The 27144-nt window shown below is 42.5% G+C and overlaps 1 protein-coding gene across 2 annotated transcripts; it reads right to left on the reverse strand.

The window, feature by feature from the left end:
* Positions 1-1002: 1002 nt before the first annotated feature.
* On the reverse strand, positions 1003-25540 carry CCL28 (C-C motif chemokine ligand 28). Of its 2 annotated transcripts, XM_057539235.1 has the most exons (4): positions 25471-25540; positions 13002-13128; positions 7452-7661; positions 1003-1063 (listed from the first exon to the last, which is right to left on the reverse strand). In XM_057539235.1, exons 1-3 carry the CDS (start codon positions 25532-25534, stop codon positions 7469-7471), a joined length of 384 nt encoding a protein of 127 aa, XP_057395218.1. In that variant the 5' UTR covers positions 25535-25540; the 3' UTR covers positions 1003-1063; positions 7452-7468. The 2 variants fall into 2 exon arrangements, with proteins under 2 accessions (XP_057395218.1, XP_057395210.1); XM_057539227.1 differs by lacking the exon at positions 1003-1063 and having other exon boundaries at positions 7133-7661.
* Between the last annotated feature and the right edge of the window lie 1604 nt (positions 25541-27144).

Below are 27144 nucleotides of genomic sequence, written 5' to 3' on the forward strand. Positions count from 1 at the left end.
ATTTGTCTTTCTCTTTCTGACTTACTTCACTTAGTATGATAATTTCTAGGTCCATCCATATTGCTGCAAATGGCATTATTTCATGCTTTTTTATGGCTGAGTAGTATTCCATTCCACTCACATCTTCTTTATCCATTCCTCTGTCGATGGACATTTAGGTTGCTTCCGTGTCTTGACTATTGTAAATAGTGCTGCTATGAACATTGAGGTGCATGTATCTTTTCAAGTTAGAGTTTTGTCTGGATATATGCCCAGGAGTGGGATTGCTAGATCATATGGTAACTCTATTTTCAGTTTTTTAAAGAAAAGTCCATACTGTTTTCCATAGTGGCTGCACCAATTTACATTCTCACAAACAGTGTAGGAGGGTTCCATTTTCTCCATACCCTCTCCAGTAATGAGTGTAACATTTAAAATCTATCCATTCTACTGCTGATGGGCACTTAGGTAGTTGTAATTTTGGGGGTGCTATGAACATCCTTATGCATGTGTTTTGGTGAACATATTTACTTAACCAGATATTGCTTAAGTGTGGAATTTCTGGGTCATAAGGTAGGTATCTGGCTTTAGTAGATACTACTGATCAGTTTTCCAAAGTGATTTTTATTAGTTTACATCCCCACCGGCACACATAAGGGTCCTAATTACCCCATATCCTCACCAACATTTGGTATCTTCTCCTTTTTTTTTTTTTTCGGCTGCATTGGGTCTTTGTTGCTGCGTGCGGGCTTTCCCTAGTTGCAGAGAGCAGGGGCTACTCTTGGTTGCGGTGCGCAGGCTTCTCATTGTGGTGGCTTCTCTTGTTGCAGAGCACAGGCTCTAGGCGTGTGGGCCTCAGTAGTTGTGGCACACAGGCTCAGTAGTTGTGGCTCGCGGGCTCTAGAGCGCAGGCTCAGTAGTCGTTGCGCACGGGCTTAGTTGCTCCACGGCATGTGGGATCTTCCTGGAGCAGGGCTCGAACCCGTGTCTCCTGCATTGGCAGGTGGATTCTTAATCACTGTGCCACCAGGGAAGCCCTCTCCGTCTTTTTAATTGTAGCCATTTTGGTGGGTCCAGGGTAACTCTGAAAGTTGAGAATCAAATAGGGAGTCACCTCTTTTCTTCACCCTTTTATAATCCCCAAGACCCCTATCACCCCACTTCTTCCTAAACCTAGGTTTTCTCGCAGATTGTACAATTTGCCTTCACTGTGATCTGGGTTTAGCAAAGTCAATCTGCCAGAAGCTGTTTCTTCTGCCCTACCTCCTCTGCAAAGAAAGTTCTGTAATTCCCTGATACAGATGATTGTGCCCTGGGAGAAAGATAATCAGTAATGAAGATAAAGTCCGTGTTATGAACAGGCTGGAGTCGGAGATGTAGGGAAGAGGTAAAATACGTAAAACTTCTGAGATTAAGAAAAGCTTGAGAACAATGAAACCCAGTCATACTGGGTTTAGTTGGTGTACTCTCCCAGGCCAGGACCTTGCAGAATTTAACCCTTAGTATCCCTCTCACTCTTCAGTAGAGGCTGTTCATTACAGGAATGCAGGACTCTTCTGTGGTGTCTTATTTTCATTGGAATTGGCCAAGCAAGAGGTCAGTTGCCTACAAATGTTTTCTCAGTAAATATACATAGCCTACTATGTGCTAAACCCTGAATGAAAGAAGGAGATGTTTACTTTTTCAGTCGTTTCTGCAGTGGTAGAATGGCAACAAGATGGAGAGACTGCAGTATACCAATTGATCAAATTATCTGTCAGTGAATTATAAGGAAGAGCATAATCACAGCATTGGGGGTAGGATGGGATGAACTTGGAGTTCTCTTATATTTACCACAGGGAAAGCATGATTTTATAAAAATAAAATAATAATTAGAAAATTGCTACAATTGTCAAAAGAGCATCAAATTGGTCATATAAATTGTGAAACACGTCAGATTTCCATTTGTTAATGGATAATACAAAAATCCAGAGCTCACAGGGAGACCTGGCTACTCCTGAGAAAGAAGTAAAATATCTAAAACACGCAAATAATGTAGAAAGTAGTCATGTTTCATTAGGCTCAAGTTGCCTGAATAGTGAATTATACACAGTTCATTGTTAGAGAAGGATATTAAACTCTAGCACACTACTTGGCCCGGCAGCGAACAATACTTACATAGTCAGGATGGTAAATAAAAGCGCCATTTATTGGTTGTGTTAATTTCCTATTGCTGCATAACAAAGTACCATGAATTTAACCACTTAAACCCACACCCATTTATTAGCTCACTGTCTGTACACCAGAAGTCCAGATGTGGTGTGACTGGGTTCTCGGCTTAGGGTTTCAGAAGGCTGAAATCAAGATATTGGCTGGACTACATTCCCTCTGGAGCCTCCGCAGGAGAATCTGCTGCAGGCTGATTCTTGTTCCTGGCTGAATGAGGTTCCTTGTAGTTGTGGGACTGAGGTGCCTGTTTCTTTGCTATCTGTCAGCCTGGGGCCTCTCTCAGCAGCTACAGGCCATCTACATTCCTTGGGACTTGGCCCTTCTGTTTTCAAAGCCAGGTATGGCATGTTGAATTCTTCTCATGTTTTGAAACTCTCTGACTACCCTTTTGACCTCTAGACCCAGACTTACAGGGCTCCTGTGATTAAGTCATTCCCACCCAGATAATCTCCCTATCTTTTTTTTGTTTTTAATATTTATTTATTTGGCTGCGCTGGGTCTTAGTTACAGCACATGGGATCTAGTTCCCTGACCAGGGATCGAACCTGGGCTCTCTGCACTGGGAGCATGGAGTCTTAACCACTGGACCCCCAGGGAAGTCCCTCCCTATCTTAAGGTCAACTGATTTGTGACCTTAAAAACTTTTGCTGCAATACCTAGATTAGTATTTGGGAGAAGGTTTGTGTCAGGGCAGGGAAGTTTGGGGATCATTTTAGAAAATTTCCAGCAATATAGTTTTCAATTTTAGAACCTACCTTAGATTCTAGACTAGTGATTCCCCACTAGGGTTGGGAGTAATTTTACTCCTCTCTCCTAGGAGATATTTGGCAATATCTGGAGACATTTTTGAATGTCACGTAGTAGGTAGGGGGCAGAGATACTGCTAATCCACCTATAACGTATAGGAGAGTCCCCACAGTAAAGAATTACCCAGCCCAAGATGTCAGTAGTGCTAGAGTTGAGAGGCCCTGGCTTAAAGCATGAAAGATGATTATTATTATAGTACAGAATTATAGTTACATAAATGTAAAAATATAGCTGATATGACACAAGATGCAAGATGGAAGGATAGGAGGAAAAGAAAAGGAGAATGGGGTATTATCTACATCTTACATAAAGAGGAGATTGAAATTCTAGGATTAACAGACTAATGAATGGAAGGTGGGTATATTATAAGTTATAAAGATAAGGAAAAACAGTAGTGATAAAACTATCAAGATGAGGAGGGAGAAGGGAAGGGAAATAGGAAGTAATGAGGAGACAACAGAGATTGCCTAAAATTGATTAAAAAAATAATATTTTAAGCATTTCACTTGAAATTATGGAGGTAACCACTGATGGGCTTCTGTACACACTACCCCAAAATACGGCACCTTGAATATTGAATATTTTAAGCTGAAGGAGTTTGAGAAAACAGCAGAAGCAGGAAGGTCACTCTGACCTTCCCCCACCCTTCCTCCCTGAAACAGGTCATAAAACCCTCAGGTGACAGGTGTTCTCCCTATACATGGAGGAGAGGAGCAGTCTTATTTCTGAGGACAAAGGGACATAGAAAGGAATCCTAACAAACAGGTCTTGCTAAGTTTCTCCCAGTTGACTACACTGCCTTCATATTCTTTTACCTATCACATTCCTCTATGACTATCCACTCACCATCAAACTCGGCATAAAAATACTCAGGTCTGTTTCTTTGGGTCTTCATTTCCCTTTGAAGTCTCCCATGTCACATAAAATGTATATTAAATAAATGTGTACGTTTTCTCTTGTTAATCTGTCTTTGTCAGTTTAGTTTGCAGACCCAGCCAGGGACAATAAGAAGGTGGAGAAAAACTTTTTCCTCCCCTACACCTCCAGAAGAACGAAAACTTTTAAAAAACTTAAGAGGGTGCCTCAAAGAAGCAGGTCTGGGAAGAGGGAGGACAAAGTGAGAGGATGTTGTTTTTCATGCTAAGTTCTGCTGCACTTTTTCTTTTTCTTTTATTTTTTACTACACACTTGCATTATTTTAATAAAAATGTAATCTAAAAATAAAACTTAGAGGGTTAACCTGGGTGATATATTCATAGTGCAGTATTGGTGACACAGTAATGTTTTAATAAGCACATGTGATGGCCTGTAAAATGGAATTTCTTTAAGAAGCTGTTCTCCCAGGCATGTGGTCCTTATACAAAGCTTCATTTATTTGCATTGCAGTAAAATCAATATTTTAAAATATCACATAAAACTTACTGTCCTTATAGCTACAAAAAATTGTGCAGAATTCTGGATCTGGACTGGAAGGGAGACAAAATTGAAAATAATTCAAGCTGTTGGTTGAGAAGTTTAGAGACCAATGTTTTTATTTTAATTTTTCATTAATGTTGTCTGTTATGATTAATTAATTTTAAAACTTGTGATTGACTTTAAGTTACTCCCATATTATTACCTTATTTTATTAATTATTTTTAATTTAATGTCACTTTCTTCAGCTTTTAGAACCTGCAATTTGATGACACTGGATGATAGGACTACAAGATCAAAAGGGAATATTTAGCGCTATGGTCTGAATGTTTGTGTCCCCCTAAAACTCATATGTTGATATCTTAACCCCCAAAGCTGATGGTATCAGTAGACGGGGTCTTTGGGAGGTGCTTTTGTCATGAGCATAGAACCCTCATGAATGGGACTAGTGCCCTGTGACAGAGGTTCCAGAGAGCTCCCTAATCCTTTCCACCTTGTGAGGACACAGAGAGAAGTCAGCAGTCTCCAACCCAGAAGAGAGCCCTCACCAGACACCGAATCTGCCAACACTGTGATCCTGGACTTCCCAGCCTCCAGAACTGTGAGAAATAAAGGTTTGTTTATAAGTCACCCAATCTGCGGTATTAGATTTTGTTATTGCAGCTGGGACGGACTAAGACATTTAGGAATTGTTTTCCTCAGGATTACGTGCTTTATCATATTATCATATTAAAAAGCATGATGGAGTTGAGTTGAGCATGCCTCATTTTCTGACAAAATCTGTCTTTAAGTTGAAAAGAAGCAGCTGGTGAGGGAGATTTTGCAGAACAAAGGCCATAACTAGTGTGCAATTTCCTTCACTGCCTAAGAGTACAAAACTCAATAAAATCATGTTGGGGCCTGTTCTAATCTATGAAGACGTTTTTTGCCAGTATTAGCACCAATGCCAGTAGCAACATGTCTTAATTCTAGACCCAAGCAAAACTGTCAGCAGGCATCCCTGGCCCTTTGTGGAGCACCTGATGCCCAGATCTTTACCTGAATTCCTCCTCTTCTGCCCCACTTCCACGTCCACACCTTCTAGGCTCGACTGCTGGGGCTGATGGGAGAACAGGAGGCGTCTGGAGACCTGGGTACAAGGCTGTCTCTGCCACTTACTGTGTGCCCTTGGGCAAGTCATTTTACCCCATGAGCTTCTGGTTTCCTCATCCATAAAGTAGAAACAGCAATACAAAACTCGCAGGATTGATGGTAAGAATAAATAAATCACATGCTAAATTAGTGTCAATGAGGAGTATTAGACAAACGGTCATTTGGTGATATTTTTAACCTACATTAGATTCAGCACGTCCGTGTGCTTCATGAACACCTCCAAGTCATGCTGGCAACACCGGTGCCAGAGAGCGCCGACAGCGACTCAGACGCCTGACGCCTGGCTGAGTGGACCCTGTGCTCCTGCCATCTGGTGGCTGTTTATGAAAACTACCTCTTACTCTACATCCCGAAGCCTCTGAGCAAGGAGGCCAAAAGAGAAGCAGAGCCTTGGGGATCAACCCACAGGGTGTGGGAAAGGTGGGTTAGGAATGAAAGAATGTAAGCTCCCTGTTTAGGAAACCCTAAAATCATCCCACACAGGACCCAACTCTGGACCGCTTACAAGCGCCAAGAACTGACTCTGGGAGGCAGATGGCCCCCAGAGCAAAGCAGGCGTTTTTTTTCAGCATCCAAATCTGTCAGTCCAAACAACAGCAGATACACAAACTAGTACATGTTTTAAGGTGATATTCAGCTAAAAGTTTCCTATGTAGAAAATGAACTCCACTGTTCACGAACTCTAAATGGTGCAATAAGAAATATACTAATTCACATAGGAAGCATTCTTACCAAAAAATGTTAAATCTGAACATGATCCTGAGGAAACAGGCAAACCCAGAATGTAGAACAGGTTCTGGCCTACACTCTTTTTTTTTTTAAGTTCATGCCATGGGAAGAAAGAAAGAAAAAAAGCAGAGGGACTTTCTTAGATGAAAAGATACTAAAGAAATATATAGAGACGTGGGTGGATCTAGAGACTGTCATACAGAGTGAAGTAAGTCAGAAAGAGAAAAACAAATATCATATATTAACACATATATGTGGAACCTAGAAAAATGGTACAGATGAACCGGTTTGCAGGGCAGAAATTGAGACACAGATGTAGAGAACAAACGTAGGGACACCAAGAGGGGAAAGCGGCTGGGGGGTGGTGCTGTGATGAATTGGGAGATTGGGATTGACATATATACACTAATATGTATAAAATGGATAACTAATAAGAACCTGCTGTATAAAAAAATAAAATTCCAAAATTCCAAAAAAAAGAAATGTAACAATTGCAATATGTGAACCTTGATTAATTGGTTGAAAAAAATCTATGCTCTGGAGATAGTTGGGGAAATTTGAATGTGGGATATGAACATATATATTATATCATATATATGATGAAATTGTTGCTAGGTATAAAGCTGATTATGCGATTATATAGAGAATGTCTTTATTCTTGAGGGATGCCAAGTTTTAACACTAAAAAAAGTTTAGGAATGAAGTGTCATGATGTTTGTAACTTATTTTCAAATGGTTAATGGTTCAGCAAAAAAAATTATATCTTTATGTATATAATGTTTTATATATACATGTACAAGGAGAGAAGGGAGAGAAGATAGAGAACAAAACAAATGTGGCAGAATATTACCAAGGATGAATCTAGGTAAAGGCATACAGATGTTCGCGGTACCATTCTTTCCACTTCTCTGTAGGTTTGGAAAACATCATAATAAAAAAGCTGGAGAAATTCAATTTGTATGCTGCGCTTAAAATATTATGTGAAGATAAGTATTCTCTCTTCATTTCATTTTTCAGTTGATTATATTATTGGCTACATTTGCATCTGTATAATTGTTCCTTTAAAAAAATATATTTTGCTTTGCCCTGTTCCCTGTTGGAACAGTCACATGATATATTTACAGCCAGCCATGGCCAAGCTCACTCAGGGCTCATCTGTGTACCTTCATCTGTACTCTCTCTAATAAGGAGCTTTATGGCCATGTGTTTCATGCCTCTGCTGACGTGCCCCTTTACTGTTCCTCCTGCCGTGGTGTTTCTTCTTATGGCAAATGTTGCCTTTAGCATCTTTCTTGGCTCCTTGTTCTTTCATCCACTGCTTAATAACGTGATTGTGCGGGCTGACACAGATTCTTCTGCGCTTGACGTGAAGGCTGCCAAGAAGGGAAGAAAAAAAAAATCACTGATAGAAAGTACAAGTCAGTAAAAACTTAGTGAACTTATAGGCAGTTCCCACTTTGGGACAGTGTATCTTTGGACATAGACTGAATCCTAAAGCTGAGGACCACAAGGATGAATCTTTACTATGGTGCTGCCTGTGGTTCCTCAGACACCTGCAGAAAATACTAAAAGGAGAAGGAGAAGGAATTGGAGGGGGAGGGGAGGGGGAGGGGAGGAGGAGGGGAGGGGGAGGAGGAGGGGGAGGGAAGGAGAGAAACCATGTGAAAACAATTCTCTTTCCTGACCCCAAGCACCCAACAAAACCAATTCCTTCCTCACTGCCCATCTTAAACACATCCTCCTCCTTAAGGTTTCTCTAGATCCTCTCAGCTAAATGCCCTCTTTTCCTTTGAATCTCCGTGGCGCTTGTTACCTCTCTTCTGGCACTTAGTTTACTCCACCTTTTATCTGAGTACTTGTCTCAGACTCTCTCCTTTCTCTGTGGAGCCTCGAAGGAGGAATAGTCTGGAAGTGTCTTGAAAAGGCCTTGTTCAGAGCAGGAATCCAGTAATTAGTTGTAGATATGAAGTGAAAATTGTTCAAAATAAGGACAATCTGGTTTTGTTTCAACAAGACAATCAACTAAAATGTTCTAGACATGTATTAACATTTTAATATAATATAGATCTAAACCATGTCTCAGAATTTGTTTTCGTTTTCATTTTTTTATATGAAATGTTGATACTGGGGTGGGAGAATCCTAGAGCACCATTCACAATTTCTTGTTACAAAAGTATTGTGACTTTTAATACCCCATCAGATGCCATCCAGCTTTTTATTAAATGTTGCAGATCCTGCTGGCTCTACATATACAATATTTCTGTATCTGGATAAATTGAAACCCCCTACCCTTTTCTTTGGGGGAAAAAACCGTGATAGAGAGTAGGCTGCCATCTCTCCAAATGACCCAAGAGGAATCATCAGCTAATGTGGTGACTCCTAAAATGGGAGGAAAAGTTGGGAAAGGCTTGAATGCACTTGAGCATAATAAAGCCAGCATGTGGGATTATTAATTTGAAAGAAGTAAGGCATCTTAATAGGAGGACAACACATTCTCTAAGTGTAGTAGATTGAGAGGTCTTCAAAAGAGAAGCTACTTCTCACTATGGCCAGTTGGTTTGCCTTAAGCTATTAGAGGAGAAAACGTGGCTATAGCATTAATGTGGAGGAAAAAACAACAAACAAGAAAGAGCTAAAGCTCCTACCCTTTCCAAAGGACTAAATTCTCTCCTCTCCCTGTGGTGTCAGCAGGAACCTGAGCAGACATCCAGTGGAGAAAGACTCCACCGACACCCAGATAAGCCCATTGGTTACACAGGAGAGAACTAGGACTCAACACCACTGTTCCTGGGGGAGTGAGGAGCTTCAGGGAGGAGCACTGGCTCTGGGGCTGCAGGAGAGACCTGGATGGGGGAATACAGACAGAGGATCCAGGGAGGAAGAAAGCCACAGGAAAACAGGCAACATCTGCCATGTGGGACCCTTTTCAAAGGCCTACCCATTGGGGCCTCGACCTCTTCGTGTAATACAAAGGGAAAAATCAGCTGCCGGAACACAGCTCCCAAATCCAAGATGCTCTGATGTTTTAAATTCCTAAAATTTAAAGACTGCTTAAACTTCCACTTGTATCCCATGTGTCTCCATCAGGATAAAAAGAGACGAGGTAATGTCAGGCAAGGAGGTAGCCTATTTCAGACTCCCTCCCCTCTCCCCAACTCCACAATATTCTGGTGGCACTGACCCACCCGGTTGTGAACTTCTAGGTGAAGAGGTTTGACTCTAAGAAACCATTAGGCTGATCCCTTGATTTTTTTTTTTTTACCCATAAGAGAGTAGCTAGCGACAGCCCAGCGGATTTAAAGGGGTGGCCCTGCCATAGATTATGCCTATAATTGATCCCTAAACTTTATTTCTTTACCTATTCCTCTAAGCACAACAGCCCTTCAACACCGCTTTTGAAAAAGTACTAAAGATTCCCAAATATCTTTATTCAATAACTCTAAATTTTCTTCCCAGCGGATAATGTCTATATGATTCAAGACAACTCAGGGACTTCCCTGGCGGTCCAGTGGTTAAGACTCTGCGCTTCCACTGCAGGGGTCAAGGGTTTGATCCCTGGTCTGGGAAATAAGAGCCCACATGCTGCACGGCATGGCCAAAAGATGAAAACAAAAACAGAAACAAAAAAACGCAGTACTCTGCTCAAGATATACAACTTTGCCTTGTGTTTATGTTTAGAAAGAGCTAGAAGCTCTTTAATGAAGTCACTGTAGAGAAATTTTAAACAAACTGCTGTCTCAGACATCAAATATTCCAGTGATTGTTTAAAAGGTGTGAAACAAAGGACCTATTTCTAGGCAGAAAGGACAAGGAAATAAATCTAGTGGGTTCAATGTAAGTTAATTTATATTAGTTAATTGTGATTAATAATATTGATACATGCTTTTGGGGAATTGTATTTTCAACACTTGCAATATTTTCTACATCTAAAACACTTGTCTCAAATCTTAACGTCTTTATACACAGTCAAGGTTAAGGGACTACATTTTGGATAAGTAAAAACATGGTCTGTAGTAAAACAATTTGAAAACAAGGGAACATTTATTTATGTCGAATCAGAAAACACAACAGAGATGACCTGTAATTTATGATTACAAAATACTACATAGTCCAATTTCATCTTATTTGAGACCAAGTCATAACTACTCTATATTTTTCAGCTGTCTTATCAGCACAGAGGGGCCAATTTAAAAACTTGTACTTGGATGAAGTATTTTTAGATCCAAGTGATTGTCTTCAGAGTTTCCCTTTAATTAAAATTGAGTCTTTTTAAAATGAAGACTCATGTTTTCGATCATATTTTCCCTTATCGAAGTGAGGACTTGCAATATTTCTGTACCTATACCTTTTATTTTTTGGTATTTATTTATTATTTTATTTATTTATTTATTTATTTTGGCTGCACTGGGTCTTAGTTGCAGCATGTGGGATCTTTAGTTGCGGCATGCAGACTTTTTAGTGCGGCATGCGGGCTTCTTAGCTCCTGCGTGGGGAATGTAGTTCCCCAATCAGGGATCGAACCCAGGGCCTCTGCATTGGGAGCGTGGAGTCTTACCCACTGGACCACCAGGGAAGTCCCTGTACCTATACCTTTTAGATCTCTATCTCACACCTGCTTAACCCAAAGAAACTTCTCTGAAAATTCTGAGAATAGTGTCCCCTGAGAGTCCCCCGCATCTATCTCTTACTCATATACACACAGTCACCTCCTCTGGTTCTTTCTCTATGGCTTTCTGGGAGCCCCACGGGAGCCCTTACAAGTTCTGAAGCCTTTTTCAGTATGAGGTGACATATGCCAGTGAGGTGGAGGGAATTGAAAGCTGAGAATCTAGCATTTCTGAGAGCAGCCTCAGGCAGATTTACTTCAGCTAGGTAGGGCTGACACAAATACCCAGGTGTTTCCAATTTTCCAGAGCATTGCCTATCCATGAACTGCCTATGAATTTTCACTCTCCAACTATTACCAGCACTATTTATTCAGATTAAATAAAAACTGATGGGATCTTGGCCAGGCATATACTATGGGAGCTTTTCAAGCCCATTGGGAACGTGAAGCAACCCCTCAGAAGGGAGCTCGTCAGTTAGTACTCCCCGGATTGCTATGGGAGTCACTGGTTCCCACCGACTAACCCCCTGAGCTGAGGGCGCCAATGAGGGGGCGTGATCTGAGGAGACACGGAGAGAATGTCCAGTCCTCTCGCTTCTCCCCCACAGACACTCGTGCTTATTAAAAGTTTGGGTCAGGAATTGTCTTCCTCCGTACATCTAACCCCAAGTGTGATATTTAAACTTTGTTGGATATGAGATCCTTTTGAGGAGCTTATAAATTCTATGGACCTTCTCCCTAAGAAAATGCTCACACATTCATACCCACAAGTTTCAGGGAATTCACAGCCCCCTGACCTGAAGAAAGTCTCTCCATGGACAGCTTACAAACTCTTCCTCTGAACTTCTGAGAATCTTTTCTTGGAGAAGTGTTTCTCAAGGATGAGTAGTGGATGTATTCCTTTGAAAGGGGGGGGGGGAAATGTATCTTAAATCTCAGAGAATGGTCTGCAGGACCCAGTTGGATTGAGTCTCCTGGGGACTGCAGGAGGGCAGAGTCTGTTTTGTTGCTGCTGTATCTTTGCACATAGAACGGTACTTGGTACATAATCGCTAATCAATATATATTTGTTGAATTCATTCAATTAATAAAGAGGTTCCCCAGTGACTCAGGAACTCAGGCATTGGGCTTATTTGTAGCCCAAAGGGCTTATTTGTGTCACCTGGAGCCACAAGTGGTATTAAAACCAGCACTCCTGGGAGATGCCTAATGTGCCCTTGTTATGATTTAAAGGTGCCAAATGCTTTGGAGTTTGGGAGAACATTTTATGGGTAGTCCCACCATTGTTTTGAGAGACCTTGGAATATAGTGTTCTGAACGAAGAGACCTGGGTTCTCATCCCATTTCTGCCGTTCACTAGCTATCTGTCACCAGGTGAGCTCTGTCATCTGCTCAGTGACAGCGTTCTCCTGTGTGACATGGATATGATTTATGCCTTCCTCACAGCATTACTGTCAGAACCCAGATTTGCTAAGTACCAATGCATTTCCGATTCTGAAGTCTCTGTGGGGACGTTGAGTACATATATAAGTCCAGAGTTTTGAATAGCTGAGCCATGGGTGGAGGTAGGAGGGGTGAGAGGGTTCACCAACAGCCAATAGCCCAGAATCAAAAGCAAAGAAGGGCATTTGAACTTGATTGCATGTAGCACTTGTGACAGGTATGGACACCTCCACGCTTCTGTTTGAATCTTACATACACTTCTGATGAATTCAGAGAGGAAAAATGATAGCAGCCCATTACTTGCAGGGAAAAATTATAGTTAGAGCCATGAAATTGAATAGAGTCACCTTCTGTTTTTATTTTTGTTTTTGCTTTTGTTTTCACTCAGAATGTCCCTTGTTTGGCTGAGGAAAGTCGTGCACACGGTCTGGTGACTAAAGGCATTTCCCTCTCAGCACAGCAGTGCAGTGCAGGGAACAGAGGGTTAGCATGGGCCTCTGGACATCCTGGCACAGAGAGAGTGTGCATTCACGCCACCCTCCCCTCCCTTGTTCAAATAATTATTTGTATGCTGTGTATCAGGCAAAGTCTCCACAACCTATTGTTCACTAGACGAGAAATGATCACTCTGCAGGTCTAGACCTCCCTGCCCAAGAACACTCACATGACAGCAGCCAAGTCACAATCCCCGTCAGCTCTCTGAATGCTACATGTAGTCACTCTTTCCAGAAGCCTTCTGGAAATATGATGTGAAACCTCAGTGCAGCAGCTGGAGGCAATGGGAAGTATGGCTAAAAGAGGAGAAGAAAGAAATGTGAACTCTAACAGTTTACCCAACACTGGCCTGGCTCTTATCTTGAAGACTCTAGAGAAATAGAATGTTAACCCACTGGAGCAAGAGGCAAACACTTACTGGGGGCTTTGTGCATGCAGACTCCAGGGCAGGACACGTCTCTACCTTCCAGAACTTACACTGTATTGGGTGGGGTGGGGGGGGGAGATAAAACTAAGCACAAGCAAGGACACAAAACAAGGCAAGAGTTGAGAAACAGCTTCAGATGATGTTACTGGGGTTGCAACCGTACTTGCTTAGAGAGGTGAGGTTGACAAAGTGTCCCGTGAGCTCAGAAGGGAGCAACCACATGGGTCCCTGGAGCAGTTTTGAAATTGACCCACCAGGGAAGTTCTTAACTGAATCTTTAAGGACTTGGATGGGTGGAGAAAAATGGAGAAAACTTGTCCAGGTCAAAGGAAGTGCATGGTCAAGAGTTCTGAGATAGGAAAGCCCAGGGCACATTTAGAGAATAGAGAAAAATAGACCACTTGGTCTGAACTGAGTGGCTGGGAAACTGAGTAATGGGAGGTATGTTCAAAGCATAGACTGAGGTCACACCCCATTGAATGTCAGTCTAAGGAGGTTTATCTTTTATGAAATGGAGTCCATTAAAGATTTGAGAAAGGAGAAGGGTTTTAGGAAAATTTGTCTTGCAGTGATGAGCAAGTGGGGATAAGATAAGTGAGGAGTGACCGGGGCAGGAAGTCAGGTTAGGAGGAGCTTATGTTACCCAGATATAGGGAGAAAAGGGCAACACAAATATGCAAGGAAACCTCATCTCCTACTAAAATGTGTATCTGCAAATTCCTACATGCCACATGCACACAGTATTCTATGCTCCCCATTCTTCCAAGTGGCTAATACATTTTTTTTAAAAAAAATTAGAAATTATAGTCAACAGTGGCTGCAGGTGGCAGTCTCATAATAACAGACAGAAGTTAGCCCCTGAATTAGAGGTTAAAAGAAATGAGTAAAACCCCTCAGTGGTGTCAGCTCTAAGCCATAGAGGTCCCTGCTCTTGGGACAAGGAGAGATTATAAGTGAAAGAAGCCAGATACAAAAAGCCACATATTGTATGATCCCATTTATATGAAATGTTCAGAATAGGCAAATCCATCAAGACAGAAAGCAGATTAGTGGTTGCCAGGGGTGGGAGTAGGAGTAGGAGGGAATGGGAAATGACTGCTAATAGGTACAGGGTCTCTTTTTCGGTTGATGAAACAGGCTGAAATTAGATAGTGGTAGTGGTTGTACAATTCTGTGAATATACTAAAAATTACTGAATTGTGCCCCTTTTTTTGTTTGTTTTTGGTTTTTTTAGCCACATTCCGCAGCTTGCGGGATCTCAATTCCCTGACCAGGGATTGAACCCGGTCCACGGCAGTGAAAGCCTGGAATCCTAACCACTAGGCCACCAGGGAACTTCCTGAATTATATGCTTTTTTGGGGTGGGGGGGGGCGTGCTGAGCTTCGAACCCAGGCCCACAGCAGCAAAGCGCCAAGTCCTAACCACTGGACCACCAGGGAATTCCTTATTTCAATTTTTTAAAAAGTACGACGGGAGAAGGACACTGGTTGTCCTCACATTTATTAATGCATTGATTTCCTTAAACTAATTGTTTCTTTCTTTAGCTACGCTGTGCTTCCTATTCTCCAAGTCAAACTGTTTTAATATCCCAAACAAGGTTTTGGGTTTATTCATGTGACCATTCATTCATTCACCCATCTTACTATATAAGAATTACTATGTGAATTCTTATAAATGAAATACTATCTATATCTATGTCTACGAGTTCTTTTACAGTGAATCACTATGCTGGACCCTGTGGGTAGAAAGATGAAGAGTTACTACTACACATACTTCTGTTATTAGTTGTAACCCAGGCAACTATAAAATATGAAATGGACTTTCAGAAGCATTGTGGGAATTAAGAATCATAGGCAAACCTATGTGCTTAAGAATTTGAGTTATCGGAGTGCTGACATCAATTCAAAGCACAGTTTTAAGCCAGAAAAGCACTCAGGACCTATATGTACTTAATAAACTGAATTATATTTCTCAGATATAAAGGGAGGCTGGGCTCACCTGGAGATCACTTAACCTAAGACAGATTAACTATCGAAAGGCAAGAGGCAGGCCAGCATTTATCATATGTTCACAGATGTGACTGGTGCCCTAGTGAGGCAGCTGGAAATGTAAAAGGCCGAGAAAGATGGAATCCTCTGAAGCGTGCACAAGGAGTTAAGCAATGAAGAATCTTAACAGCGTGGTTTGGACTACAGCAAAGGTAAGATTCTTTTAGATAACATCGCCCCCTAGAGGTTTTCTAGGCAGCTTCCTATCAGAATATTTCCATTTTTAAAGACCCACCAGGAACTTCCTCTGATTTCGATGATAAATATAAATATAAAAACATATTTTTATTTTTGCATTTTTATATTTTTGCATCTGTGTTCATAAAAAAGATTAGTCCATTAAGGACTAGCCCATTAGTCCATCGTTAAGGTGATTTCGGACGCACGCAGCAGTAAGCGGCAGCTTATAGTAAGCAGTAGCTGAAAGCAAGATCTTAGTTCCCTGATCGGGAGTCCTAACTGCTAGACCACAGAGGCCAGCGGCTAGGGCCTAAACGCCCAGTTCTTGCCTGCCTTGTCAGGAAAGAATTCAGGAGAGGAGGCAGAAGGTAAAGAGAAAAGTAAAAAGTGTTTTGGAAGAGCAGAGTACATGCGAAAAGACGCACAGGCAAACTCCGCGAGAGAGGGTCGCACCTTTGGGAAGCTTAAATCCTTTATGAGGGGGCAGTTTTCTGGGTCCTTGTCTCCCTTCTGGCCAATCATCTTGCTTTGTCCCCCTAGGCTAATTTGTCTCAGGACCCTCCCCGTAGGTGCGCACGCACTTCTCAGCTAAGATGGATCGCAACACAAAGGATTGGGGGGGCAGGAAGACTCATCATGGCCTGGCGTTGTTCCCTGACTTTTGACCCCCAAAGAGACTTTCTGTGCATGTTTAGTGTCTCCCTTGCCCCAAGGAGGGGGGAAGCGGAGATCCCTTGATCCTTTATTCAAACAAGGTTTTGCCCCTCTTTGTTCTTGCCATAACTGTTATATTAAGGCATCCACAAGAGACAAAGCTTGGCTATTTACCCTGTCCCTGTTATAGCTTCCATCTTGGACAGTAAACAGGAGGCTGATTTTAAATGTCTAACCTGGAGCCCATCTAACTCCTGTCTCAGGAAATGCAAACAGGAGCCTAGTTGTAAGTGTCCCGCCTGAAGCCCACTTTTTTCCTGCCCCAAGAAATGTAAACGGGAGGCCAGTTGCAAATGCCTAGCTTGGGGCCCATCTATCTCCTGCCTCAAAGGCACCCATTAAATAAATTTGTATGCTTTTCTCTTGTTAATCTGTCTTTTGTTACAGGGGTCCTGGTACAGAACCTAGAAGGGTAGAAGGAAAAAAATTTTTTTCCTTCCCTACATCACAGCACTATCTTACCGTATCTATAGTTGAGTTCTTTTTTAGTATATAGTGTTTGAAGAGGCGGTTCCTGTGCAAAGTAACCGTTTAAAAATCTGGGTCTAAATAATAAAGAAAATATATTTATAAATTTACAAAAATCATTTGCTTAGAAACTAAAAAATGCATTGAACTCTTTGGTTAAAAGTGAAATCACGAAACATTTATTCTGGAAAACAGCGGAGGTGCTATTTATTATAACAGGTAGGATACAGCTAAATTTAGCCTAAGTGCATTTATTTAAAACACAAACACGATAAAATAAAAGGTTCAACTCGCGACCCTAGAAAAGGAAAATCAGAGGAAACTAAAACGAAGATGGGAAAAAGACACCAGCACGACGCTGCAGCGCTTTACGGCTGTCGCGCTACACCTATCTGTAGGCAAGGCGGCCGTGGATCGGGAGACTAGGTGCTGAAGCCGAAGCCCCTGCCCAAAAAAGGGGAGGAGGAGGAGGAGTGCGGGGCGACAGCCGCGGGCAGCGGGTGGTGCTTGTCGTCTCTTGTCTGGGCCACGTCCCGCCGCTTTTCCGGTCTCCGCGCCTGTGCAACCTGCTGGGCGCCACAGGCAAGGTGGGCCTGCTTTTCGCTTAGCGGGTGTTTGGTGCGTGCGGCGCAGGGAGGGCGCAGGGAGGGCGCGGGAGCGGAGAAGCGGGCAAGTATAAGGAGTGCGCCTCCGGGAGGGTAACATCACGCGACCGGCGTGGTGGCCGGGTTGCTCACGCACTCACGGACGTCCGCCAGCGCGAGCCTCCCCTGCCGCGACCCTGGAACCGCAGACACCTGCGCCCGCCGCCCGGACCTCCCCGAGCGGAAGCGCGAGTCCAGCCTCTGCCCGGCAGCTCCTGAGGACGCGCTCTGGCGGCGCGGGAGAGCCCGGCCGGGGCGCGCAGGGCCAGCCTGGCGTACGGCGGGCTGTCCTTCCTGGACCTGTGGGGCAAAGTCAGTTGCTCTGGGCACGTCTTTCCTACCTCCGTTAGTGCTTTGGGTGCTTGATCTATCCGTTTCTGATGCACGTAGGTAAGAAATCTTACACTGTTCTTGAGATTATGTCAGTTTTTTTTTTTTTTTTCTTGCCAGTCTGTCTGCTTTTACAATACATCGCTTGGGGCTATATTTTCAAACGCGTACAAGTACCCTTCCGGTATGCAGCCGGGATTGGAGTAGAAGCACTAGCCTCGGGTGCCAAATTTAAAGGGGCGCCAAAAAACTCAGTAACGAAGACAAGTCACATTTTAATGCAGCATTTTTAAAGATAAGAATTAATACAAAGACGTATATGATGAATGAAATACTGCAATTTTAAATAAAAACAAAATTCGACCCTGCGCTTGCACGACTCACCTCGGTCACATCACTTCCGCACCCTATTCTCAGCCTTGGGTGAACCTTCTTGGTGGATTGATTGTATTTATCCTTCCCTAAGATTCCTCTAGTGCTATTACAGACTTTTGCTTAAATTCTGTTTTTCTGATATTAATAGCGTGACACTAAACGTTTGGTTAAATTTATTTATCCATCTTATTTTGTATTTTCAGTCATCTTTTTTCTTTGGTTTTTTCCCCTTCGGTTGGATTGATAAGTTTTCTACATTTCCTTAAGAAATTTTTTTAATGAAAACTTAGGCTTCGTTAGGTCAAGAAAAACCTTCCCTGGGAGAAGAGCAACAATATCTCATACAAATCTTTTTGAGTTTGAATCGTTTAAGTATTATTTTACTAATGAAGGTAATTGCCACATCAGTACAATTCAGCAGCGTTTATTGAGCGCCTACCTTGTGTCAGTCATTGTTCCAGGCACTAAGTATACAAAAATTAGTGAGTCACTGTACCTGAACTCAGAGCCCCTACCCCAGCAGACAATTTCCTTACATCTTAGAAGACCTCCTTGCTGCATGTGACATTTTTACCCTTTCCTTCCTAGAAATTTTCCATATCCCTGATTTTCAAGACACTAAATTCCTCATTCCCCTAATGCAGTCATTCCTCTGTATCCAACTGAGGACATTATCTCCTGCCACTTTAAACTTACTCCTTTTCATTTTCTCATCTCATTTAACCATCGTTTACAGTTACCCAAGCCAGAAACCCGTGTGTCATTCCATCCTGCACTCCACAGCCAGTCACAAACACCTGTAAATTTTACTCCCTGGACATTTCTCAGATTTGTCTCCCCCTTTTCGTCCCTGTTACCACTGCAGTATAAAGAAAATTTTTTTAATTAAAAAAAGAATGATAGTAGTTAAATAAATGTTCCAAATATGGTTGGGGACACAGTTCCCCTTCCAGTGAACTTCACACCTTAATGGAGCCATACCACACTGTGGATGCCTGCAGACAAAGGTGTCCACTGCTGTCACCATATAGGCAAGAAGGAGTCACGAAGATATGATGCCTGAAACTGCTGTGCCCAAATAAAGTTCTCCCAGAGACTTCTTGGAGCCCTGAGATAATGTTTGTGTAATGGAGAGTGAATGAGGGTTTTTCTTTAGTTAATCTGAACAGCTTTGGTCACCAGTACTTCTTACATCATGGACACTGGAGTGCTCAGGGGGTAGTCTTGAAGGGGGTTAGGTAATTTTTTGCCGTAGAGACATGCTGACAGGCATTACTGCACAGTCATTAGGTGTGTGGAGACAGACCACCAGATTCAAGTCCTGGCTCTGCCACTTACTAGCTGATGTTGGGTGAGGTACTTAATACTCTGTGTCTCAGTTTCTTTATCTGCAATATGGAGATGGTAATACACCTACCTCATAGGGTTGTGAGGATTGTATGAGTTTATATATTTTAAGTGCTTAGAACAGAAGTGACAAATAGTAAACAATAAATGGAAACAAAAAAGACATCATCTGGAGGTCAATATACAACACAGTGCCAGCTCCATTGTAGGTATCCAGGTGTCTGAGTGTTTGTGGAATGTGTCCATTGTCAGTGTATTGCCCCTTAGCTTCAGATTCACCCTTAATTGCCTATTCTATGAAATTAAGATGGGCCCTTGTAGTGTAAGTGCCTGAAAGTCACCTGCTTTGATTGTAATGTAAGTGCCTGACATTAAGCTTTTGATTGCCAAGGCATCCATTTCAGAGGCATCCACAGAATAAACATGTTGTCAGCTGCACAACTAAGGAGCCAGACTGCCCCATCCTTGGCCCCCTCTCCCTCCAGTGAGACACCTCCCTGTGAAGAACTTTCCCCTGCAAACTGGAGGGCAGACCTGGTGGGTTTGTTTTTGCCATTCAGTGAGCATGGCTGTGCCCTCTCCGACAAGGTCTTGGTCTCAGCCGGGCAGGGAAGGGGTGCAGGATGTCTTCCTTGAGTACTCTGTTTTGTCCTGGGAAAGTCTGCTATTCCTGTAGGCTTTAGTGTCCTCTTCCTAGCCTGTCTCTTGTTATAGTTGATAATTTGTTGTATTAAACTTTTGCTGTTCAAATTGTCTGGTTTCTGTCTCTTGATAGGACTCTTGATTGATAATGAATGAATGAAACTTTAATGTTCCAAGAAGTTTATTTGTTGTCTGTTAAGATGAATGATGCAAACTTTTAAGAAATGACTATGTGTGTTGTACAGATATACTGTTACCTATGATTAAGTGGAAAAAAATATAAAGCAGTATGTAGATTGTGTTCTGTGATTTTGTGATTTATAAGAAATATTTATATTTGGACATTCAGACAACCAAAATATAGGTCAGTCACATGACCAAAATATATTTCTCAGATATATTTGATCTTCAAATATACGTGAGTTCCTGGCTCACAGCTCCCAAAACGCTTGGAATCGCCTTGTAATAAGAGCAATGGGAGCATCTTTTGTTAAAATATTTGGTTTTCTTGTCCTCAGTTCCTGAAAACGCTTCAAACCATAAAGGTGAAATGAGTGTCTGGTTATTATTGATAATAAGCCCTTTCCACCACAACTGGGTTCATGTTAATGAAGGTAACTTTGGCAAAGCACCTAAGGATGCGGGCTGGTTAGGGTTGGAGCTTTTAGTTCCACCTCAATTTACAGGGAGGAGAGAGGGGCTGGAGGTTGAATCAGTCACCAATGGCTGGGAATTCGCTGGCGGTCCAGTGGTTAGGACTCCTCGCTTTCACTGCTGAGGGCTCGGGTTCGATCCCTGGTCGGGGAACTAAGATACCACAAGCTGCACAGCGTGGCCAAAAATAAATAAATAAAAATCACAGAATGGCCAATGAGTTAACCAATCATGCCTATGTAATAAAGCCTCCATAAAAGCAAAAAAAAGTAAGGGGTTTGGAGAACTTCTATGTTGGGGAACCAAAATGCTTCCATGTGCCGCCATGCTGGGCCCGAAGCTCCACAAGGACAGAAGCTCCTTTGTTTGCGACCTCACCCTATGTATCTCTTCATCCAGCTGTTGATTCGTATCCTTTGATATCCTTTGTAATAAATCAGTAATCTCGTGAGTAACCAGGTTTTCCTAAGTTCTATGAGCCCTCTAACAAATTAATCAAACCCAAAGAGGGAGATCATTGGAACCACCCATTTGTAGCCAGTTGGTCAGAAGCACAGGTAACAACGTGGGCTTGCGATTGGCATCCGAAGTGGAGGGCAGCCTTGTGGGGCTGACCCCTTTGCCTGTGGAATCTGATTCTATCTCTGGGTAAATAGTGTCAGAATTGAGAGGAATTCGGTGTTGTTTGTTGGTGTGGGGAAACCTACACACATGTTGGAATTGGGTACAGGAACATTTTCATGGTCCTATTTAATGTTTTTAAAAATCTGTGTGGCTCTGCATGGTTAAGCAATTCCCCAAGTTCATGTAGTTAGAATTCTGACCTGGCGTTTTGGAGTCCAAAGCTCACACTCTTCCCAGTATGCCAGCATTTCTTAAACTGGGTTTCATAGACCTCTGGGGATGTGTTCTCAGGGTCCGTGAGCTCTCCAGACAATGCCTAAATTTAATATTTCATCTCAGTGATAATCTTTAAATAGACATGTTTCGGACCTTCTGGAAGACCATCTTAAAGGAGCACTTGCAGGACATTTGAATTTTGCTTTAAGTTTATGCTAGTGTTGTTACCAAGTCAGATACTATCTTAATTGTCCCAGGCCAATAAGAAGAGAACAGAGTGGAATTTCAAAATGGGTTCATGCTAAGGGAGGGGCAAATTATACCATCAGGGTTTAAACAGAAAAAGATGGTGGGGGAAAAGACACTTCTTATTCTGAACAGGGTAGTTTATGCACATGAAACTCAAAACCTGCACCTCGAGTATCAGTGCTATATTCATGTTTGGAATAGCGATTTTCGTTTTGGCCAAACATTAACTATTACATTAAATTAATACTGTTACATTTAAATCTTCTTGGCTTTGTAGTTGTGTTTTTATTTAAAATTTTTTTTTTTTTTTTTTTTTTATGGCTGTGTTGGTCTTTGTTTCTGTGCGAGAGCTTTCTCTAGTTGCGGCGAGTGGGGGCCACTCTTCATCGCGGTGCGCGGGCCTCTCACTATCGCGGCCTCTCTTGTTGCGGAGCACAAGCTCCAGACACGCAGGCTCAGTAGTTGTGGCTCACGGGCCTAGTTGCTCCGCGGCATGTGGGATCTTCCCAGACCAGGGCTCGAACCCGTGTCCCCTGCATTGGCAGGCAGACTCTCAACCACTGCGCCACCAGGGAAGCCCCCTTTATTTAAATTTTAAATTTATTTTGGTTTTACAATTGCAGAAGATATATATATATATATATATATATATATATATATATATATATATATATATATATATATACACATATATATGGGGTTTATACCTAGTTACATATTTATACATCAAGTGATGTAGTAAAATAATTTAAAAGTCATCATTGAGAATAAAGAGAATGTTTTTCTTTAAAGGGGCCCATATATGACTGAAATTTGAGAAGATTGCTATTATAAGAAGCCACTCTGCTTCTCTAGATATAGAAAAGGACATTAAAAACAAACAAACCTGAACTACATTATAAAGATGATGGATGATTGGGTTTTTTTTAACCAAATCTAGATGCTAAATCCAATAATGTTGTTGAACTCAGGGAAATCAGGACCTATTGTTTTAACTAAAGGGCACTCGGAGAGAAGCGGAAGGGCAGATTTCCTGAGCACATCCTGTCTGGCTTCTCAGGAACCACTCCTGGTGAAACAGAGTCCCAACTGTTCAGAACAACTTTCAAGCACAAATGTATATTCTTCCAACCCTCCTTAGTGAGTCTTCTGTGATTAAAACAAACAAAAGATAAAGTTTTCTTTCAGGATGCGAGCAGCAAGTCCCTAGCAGGTGTCTCTAATCAGGAGCCATCCTGCACTGAGAAAGTAGCTTGTCACAGGAAATTTGAAGAAAGCCAATTTGGGACTCAAGCAAAATCCCCCAACTTGTATCTGCTGGACAAAGTGGACCCTTAGTGTTTAACGCACAATAAAAACAGCAAGGCCCACAAAGCCCTAGATTGTGGCTTTAAATAATCTGGCTCTTGGCCACTGGATGATAGACATTTTTATGGAGTCTGAATTGAGTTCTGGGAGCCGGCAGCCACGTCAGCAGGTGTGGAGTATGCCCTATCTTTGAGGAGGGTCCAGGGCTTCTAATTATGGGTAAGTCAACTGCTCCCTGATTTATGCAGAATATTTTGGGGATGCCAGTTACTGAGCCATCACATCAAGATGGACACTTCAGGCACCATTAAGATAATGGAACATTTAATGCCTCAAAAAACAAAATGTATTTCCCAAAGTCCCACACTGGCACGGGCCACTTCCCTATCCCCTCCCTCAGCCTGAGACAATTGCCAGGGCCATGTATACCTCCTTCCCTGCACTGCTCAGTATTCACTTTCCTCCTTCCCTCCCTCCCTCCCTCTCTCCCTCCCTACCTGACCTTCCTCCCAGCCTGAATTCATTACAGCCTCCCACAGGGCACCTGAGACACACAGACACGTGAATGGACGTTTGGCACGGAAAGCAGTGGGCTTGCCCCTCAGTTCCACAACTGTTCTCAGGCCTACTCTCATGTATTTTAACCCCGACATCACTTATTTTTAAATTGCAGAAAGCTGGAGCTTCTCAGACAATGTGATTTTCCTGTGACCCAAACTGCCTTAGGAAAAAGCCCCAAGACTAACCCAGAAAGTTACTGTTGGGTCTCCTCAGCTCTTTCTTATCATCACCAACTGTTCCTTTTCAAACACCTCTGTGTTTTGTGTCCCGCCCTCTCTGCCAGAGCTCAGTCCCATGCAGACCTTGGCCTTGGGTCTGGCAGGGCTTCCCTCATTACCCTGCCCCCTCCGCCGGCCTCTCCCTCCCTCCTCTCCTGGAGGAGGTCTGCTTCTGCTGCTGCGGCTGCGGCTGGGGGGAAGCTAGAAACAGGCCCGGAAGCTGAAGCGGGAGTTGTATACACTTTTATTTCAAACCTTTATGTGAGAAAAAAAAAAAATTGCATTGCTAAAACTAGGAATAAAGCCTTAGCTGGTAGACTTCTGTTTAACAATGGGGGTGAGTCCTAAAATTTCAATGGCGAAATTTTCTGAAAAATTTACAGAAACATATAAACTGAAAACCTTTTTGTTTTGCTAAGATAAGTGGATAGAGATGAAGAACTGTGCTCAGTAGTAAAGCTCAGTAGCTTGGGGCACGATATTGGGAGTCCCTAAGCAAATGCCTCCAGGAACCAGGCAGCTAATAGGATGATAGCCAACTCCAGAGTAGGACAGAGGCTGGTCTGCTCTAGCTCTTTCTTCCCTGGGGAATGTGGAACCATTGTTGCCAGATCTGATTTTTCAAGAGAAGCTCTAAAATCGAATTCGTATGTGTGTATATATGAGTATGTGTATTTGAAATCTGTCAGTTTAAAAATGTTGGCTCAGGACTTCCCTGGTGGTCCAGGGGTTAAGACTCCGCGCTTCCACTGCAGGGGGCACCCGCTCGATCCCTGGTTGGGGAACTAAGATCCCACAGGCCGCTGGGTGCGGCCAAAAATAATAAATAAAATTTTTTAAAATTAAAAAAAAATAAAATGTTGGCTTAATTTTTCAAAAAGCAGACCAAACAAAATTTACATTTCACCTCTGTTCTGAATTTAGAGACTCTATTCAGGGTAAAGTTTCAGAAAAGAAGACAGTGGAAAAGAGTCAAATCAGTCAAGTATTAAATACCTATATTTAGGGTTTCCTAAATACAGTAGAAAAGATTGCCTCCAGTCCAGATGCAGTTATAATCTCCACATATATGCTAGCAAATCACAATACAAGTTCTCTTTGATATAAATTGTATGGTTCAATCATCTCCTTTATCCTGTGTCCCTTTTTAAAGATCAGACTGAAGTTTTGGTTTTCAGTAACCACAGGGCTGACTTTGATCAGAAAGCTTGCAACTTACCAAAACATGAACCAGAGGTCAAGTCTATCTTTCTTCCAGGAATATGCACACTTGTATTCAGACAGTTTAGCAGGTCAGGGTAAGGGGGAAGACAGTTGAATAATAGGGGCTTTCCTCCAGCCTCTACCCAGGGATTCTCTTAAGATACTATCATCAGAAAGGAAAGCACTGCTCAAAGTTGCACTGGTGGCAAATTACTGATATTTCAGTTCAAATGAGGTTCCTTCCTGAAATTGCCTCTTGGAGATGAGGAATTTAAACCTATGCCACTCTCATGTAGATAATTGGAAATTCCGGCCCCTAATTGCTGGAGTACCTCACTCCTTCCAACTCCATCTTGGAAGGCAGCCCCCCTCCTTCCCCTGGAGGCTTAGATAGCCAGCCCGCCACTCACCTTCCGAGGGGCCACTCACCTTCCGAGGGGCGAAGAGCCACCCAGGCAGCCAAGGCCAGGAGAGCGAGTCCTGTCCGCTGCATTCCTGCCTGCCCCAGCAGCTCGACAGACAGCACCGCAGGTGAGGCTGTTAAGATCAGGAAATGAGGCTAAAAGTGCCCTTGGGTGCAGAGAAAGAGCGTGGAGGAAAGCAAGCCAGAAAGCTCCACCCTGGTAGGTGCTAGGGTACCTCTTTCTCATGTTTCTTTCCTTGAAACCAGGCTCTTTCTTAAGACCAGACTTGTATTCAACCACCTGAGGGATCAGGTGATGTCTGTGGTGATCTGACCTCTGGTGAGATTGTTGTGAGTTTGGAGGTGTGCATCAGAATTTGGGGACCATTAAAAATAGCTACCTACATGAATTCCTCCAGTTATAAATCAGAATTTTGGAGTAGAGGACCAGTAATTTGAAGTTTTAAAAAGCTCCGTAGGTGATTCTGATGGATACCTCTATTGAGAACCATTGCATAAAGGAATCAGTTTTTTAGTAGCTTATTGAAACTGAGTTTCTAGGGACAAAGGTGGCAAGTCATAAAAAACATTATCTGGTGGAAAGATGGGAAAATTCAACCCCATTCTGGTCTTGGTCTGCAGCCAAAGTGTTTCCAGTGAGGCTGTTAGTTTATTTAGGAGAAAGGTAGTAAGACAGGTAGAGGGGCTGTGCCTGGTAGAAAAGAGCCCCAGAGCAGGTGTGAGCAGGCATGAGGAGGTGTGGGCTCTAGTCCAGCTTTGTCACTAATCAGCTTTGTGAACAAAACTATAGGGTAGGCTGAGGGTAGTTGGGTTCTAATCCTGCCTTTTCTACTAACTGGTTACATAACCTTAGCAAATTTTCTTGACTTTAAATAAGAAGTCAGGCTGGATGACCTCCAAAGTCCTGCCATGCTTCCTCTAACTGCACTGTCTCATGCAGTAGCGTCTTGTCCGTACGTGGTCCTTTAGCATTTGAAATGTGCTAGTCCAAATTCACATGTGCTATAAGTGTAAAATACATGCCGAATTTCAAAGACTTGGTACAAAGAAATATAAAATACCTCGTTAATAATTTTTGTATTGATTATATGCTGAAATGATAATAGTTGGATATATTGAGTTTCATAAGTTATATTATTAAAATTATTCACCTGCTTTTTTACTTTTTTTAATGTGACTACTCAGAAAATTACTTATGTAGCTTACACTACATTTGCATTGGGCAGCGCTACTTTATAAGGTCAAGAGCTCGAGGTCAGAATTGTCCCCCAGCTGTCAAGTTGTGGTACTTAAGCAAGCTCTAATTTCACTGTCAAGAACTGGAGTTATAATAAAATAGGAAATGGGAGCTTTGTGGGCACGGGGCTAGGCCAAGAATGGGAAGACCTAGTGACGCAGAGCAGCCGTTCCAGACTCTGCCACTAACCAAAGGTCTTAAGACTCTTGCCGAAGGTCTCGGAAATAGAGCACAGAGAGCCTGCAGAGGTGACCGTCAAGGCCCATGAAGCTATACGCGCCCACCACAACTGCGCAGCCTCTGGACCTAGCAGAGGACCAAGTGCTCTGAAGGTGAGTCAGGGAAGCTGCACAAAAGTTATGTTCTGAAACAGCCACAGTTAAGAAATTATTTTGATTTACAGAAACAACACAGGTGCATAAACATTCAGTCACCAGCCTGC

This window comes from Balaenoptera acutorostrata, chromosome 2, assembly GCF_949987535.1.
Source record: "Balaenoptera acutorostrata chromosome 2, mBalAcu1.1, whole genome shotgun sequence".
Lineage (NCBI taxonomy): Eukaryota > Metazoa > Chordata > Mammalia > Artiodactyla > Balaenopteridae > Balaenoptera > Balaenoptera acutorostrata.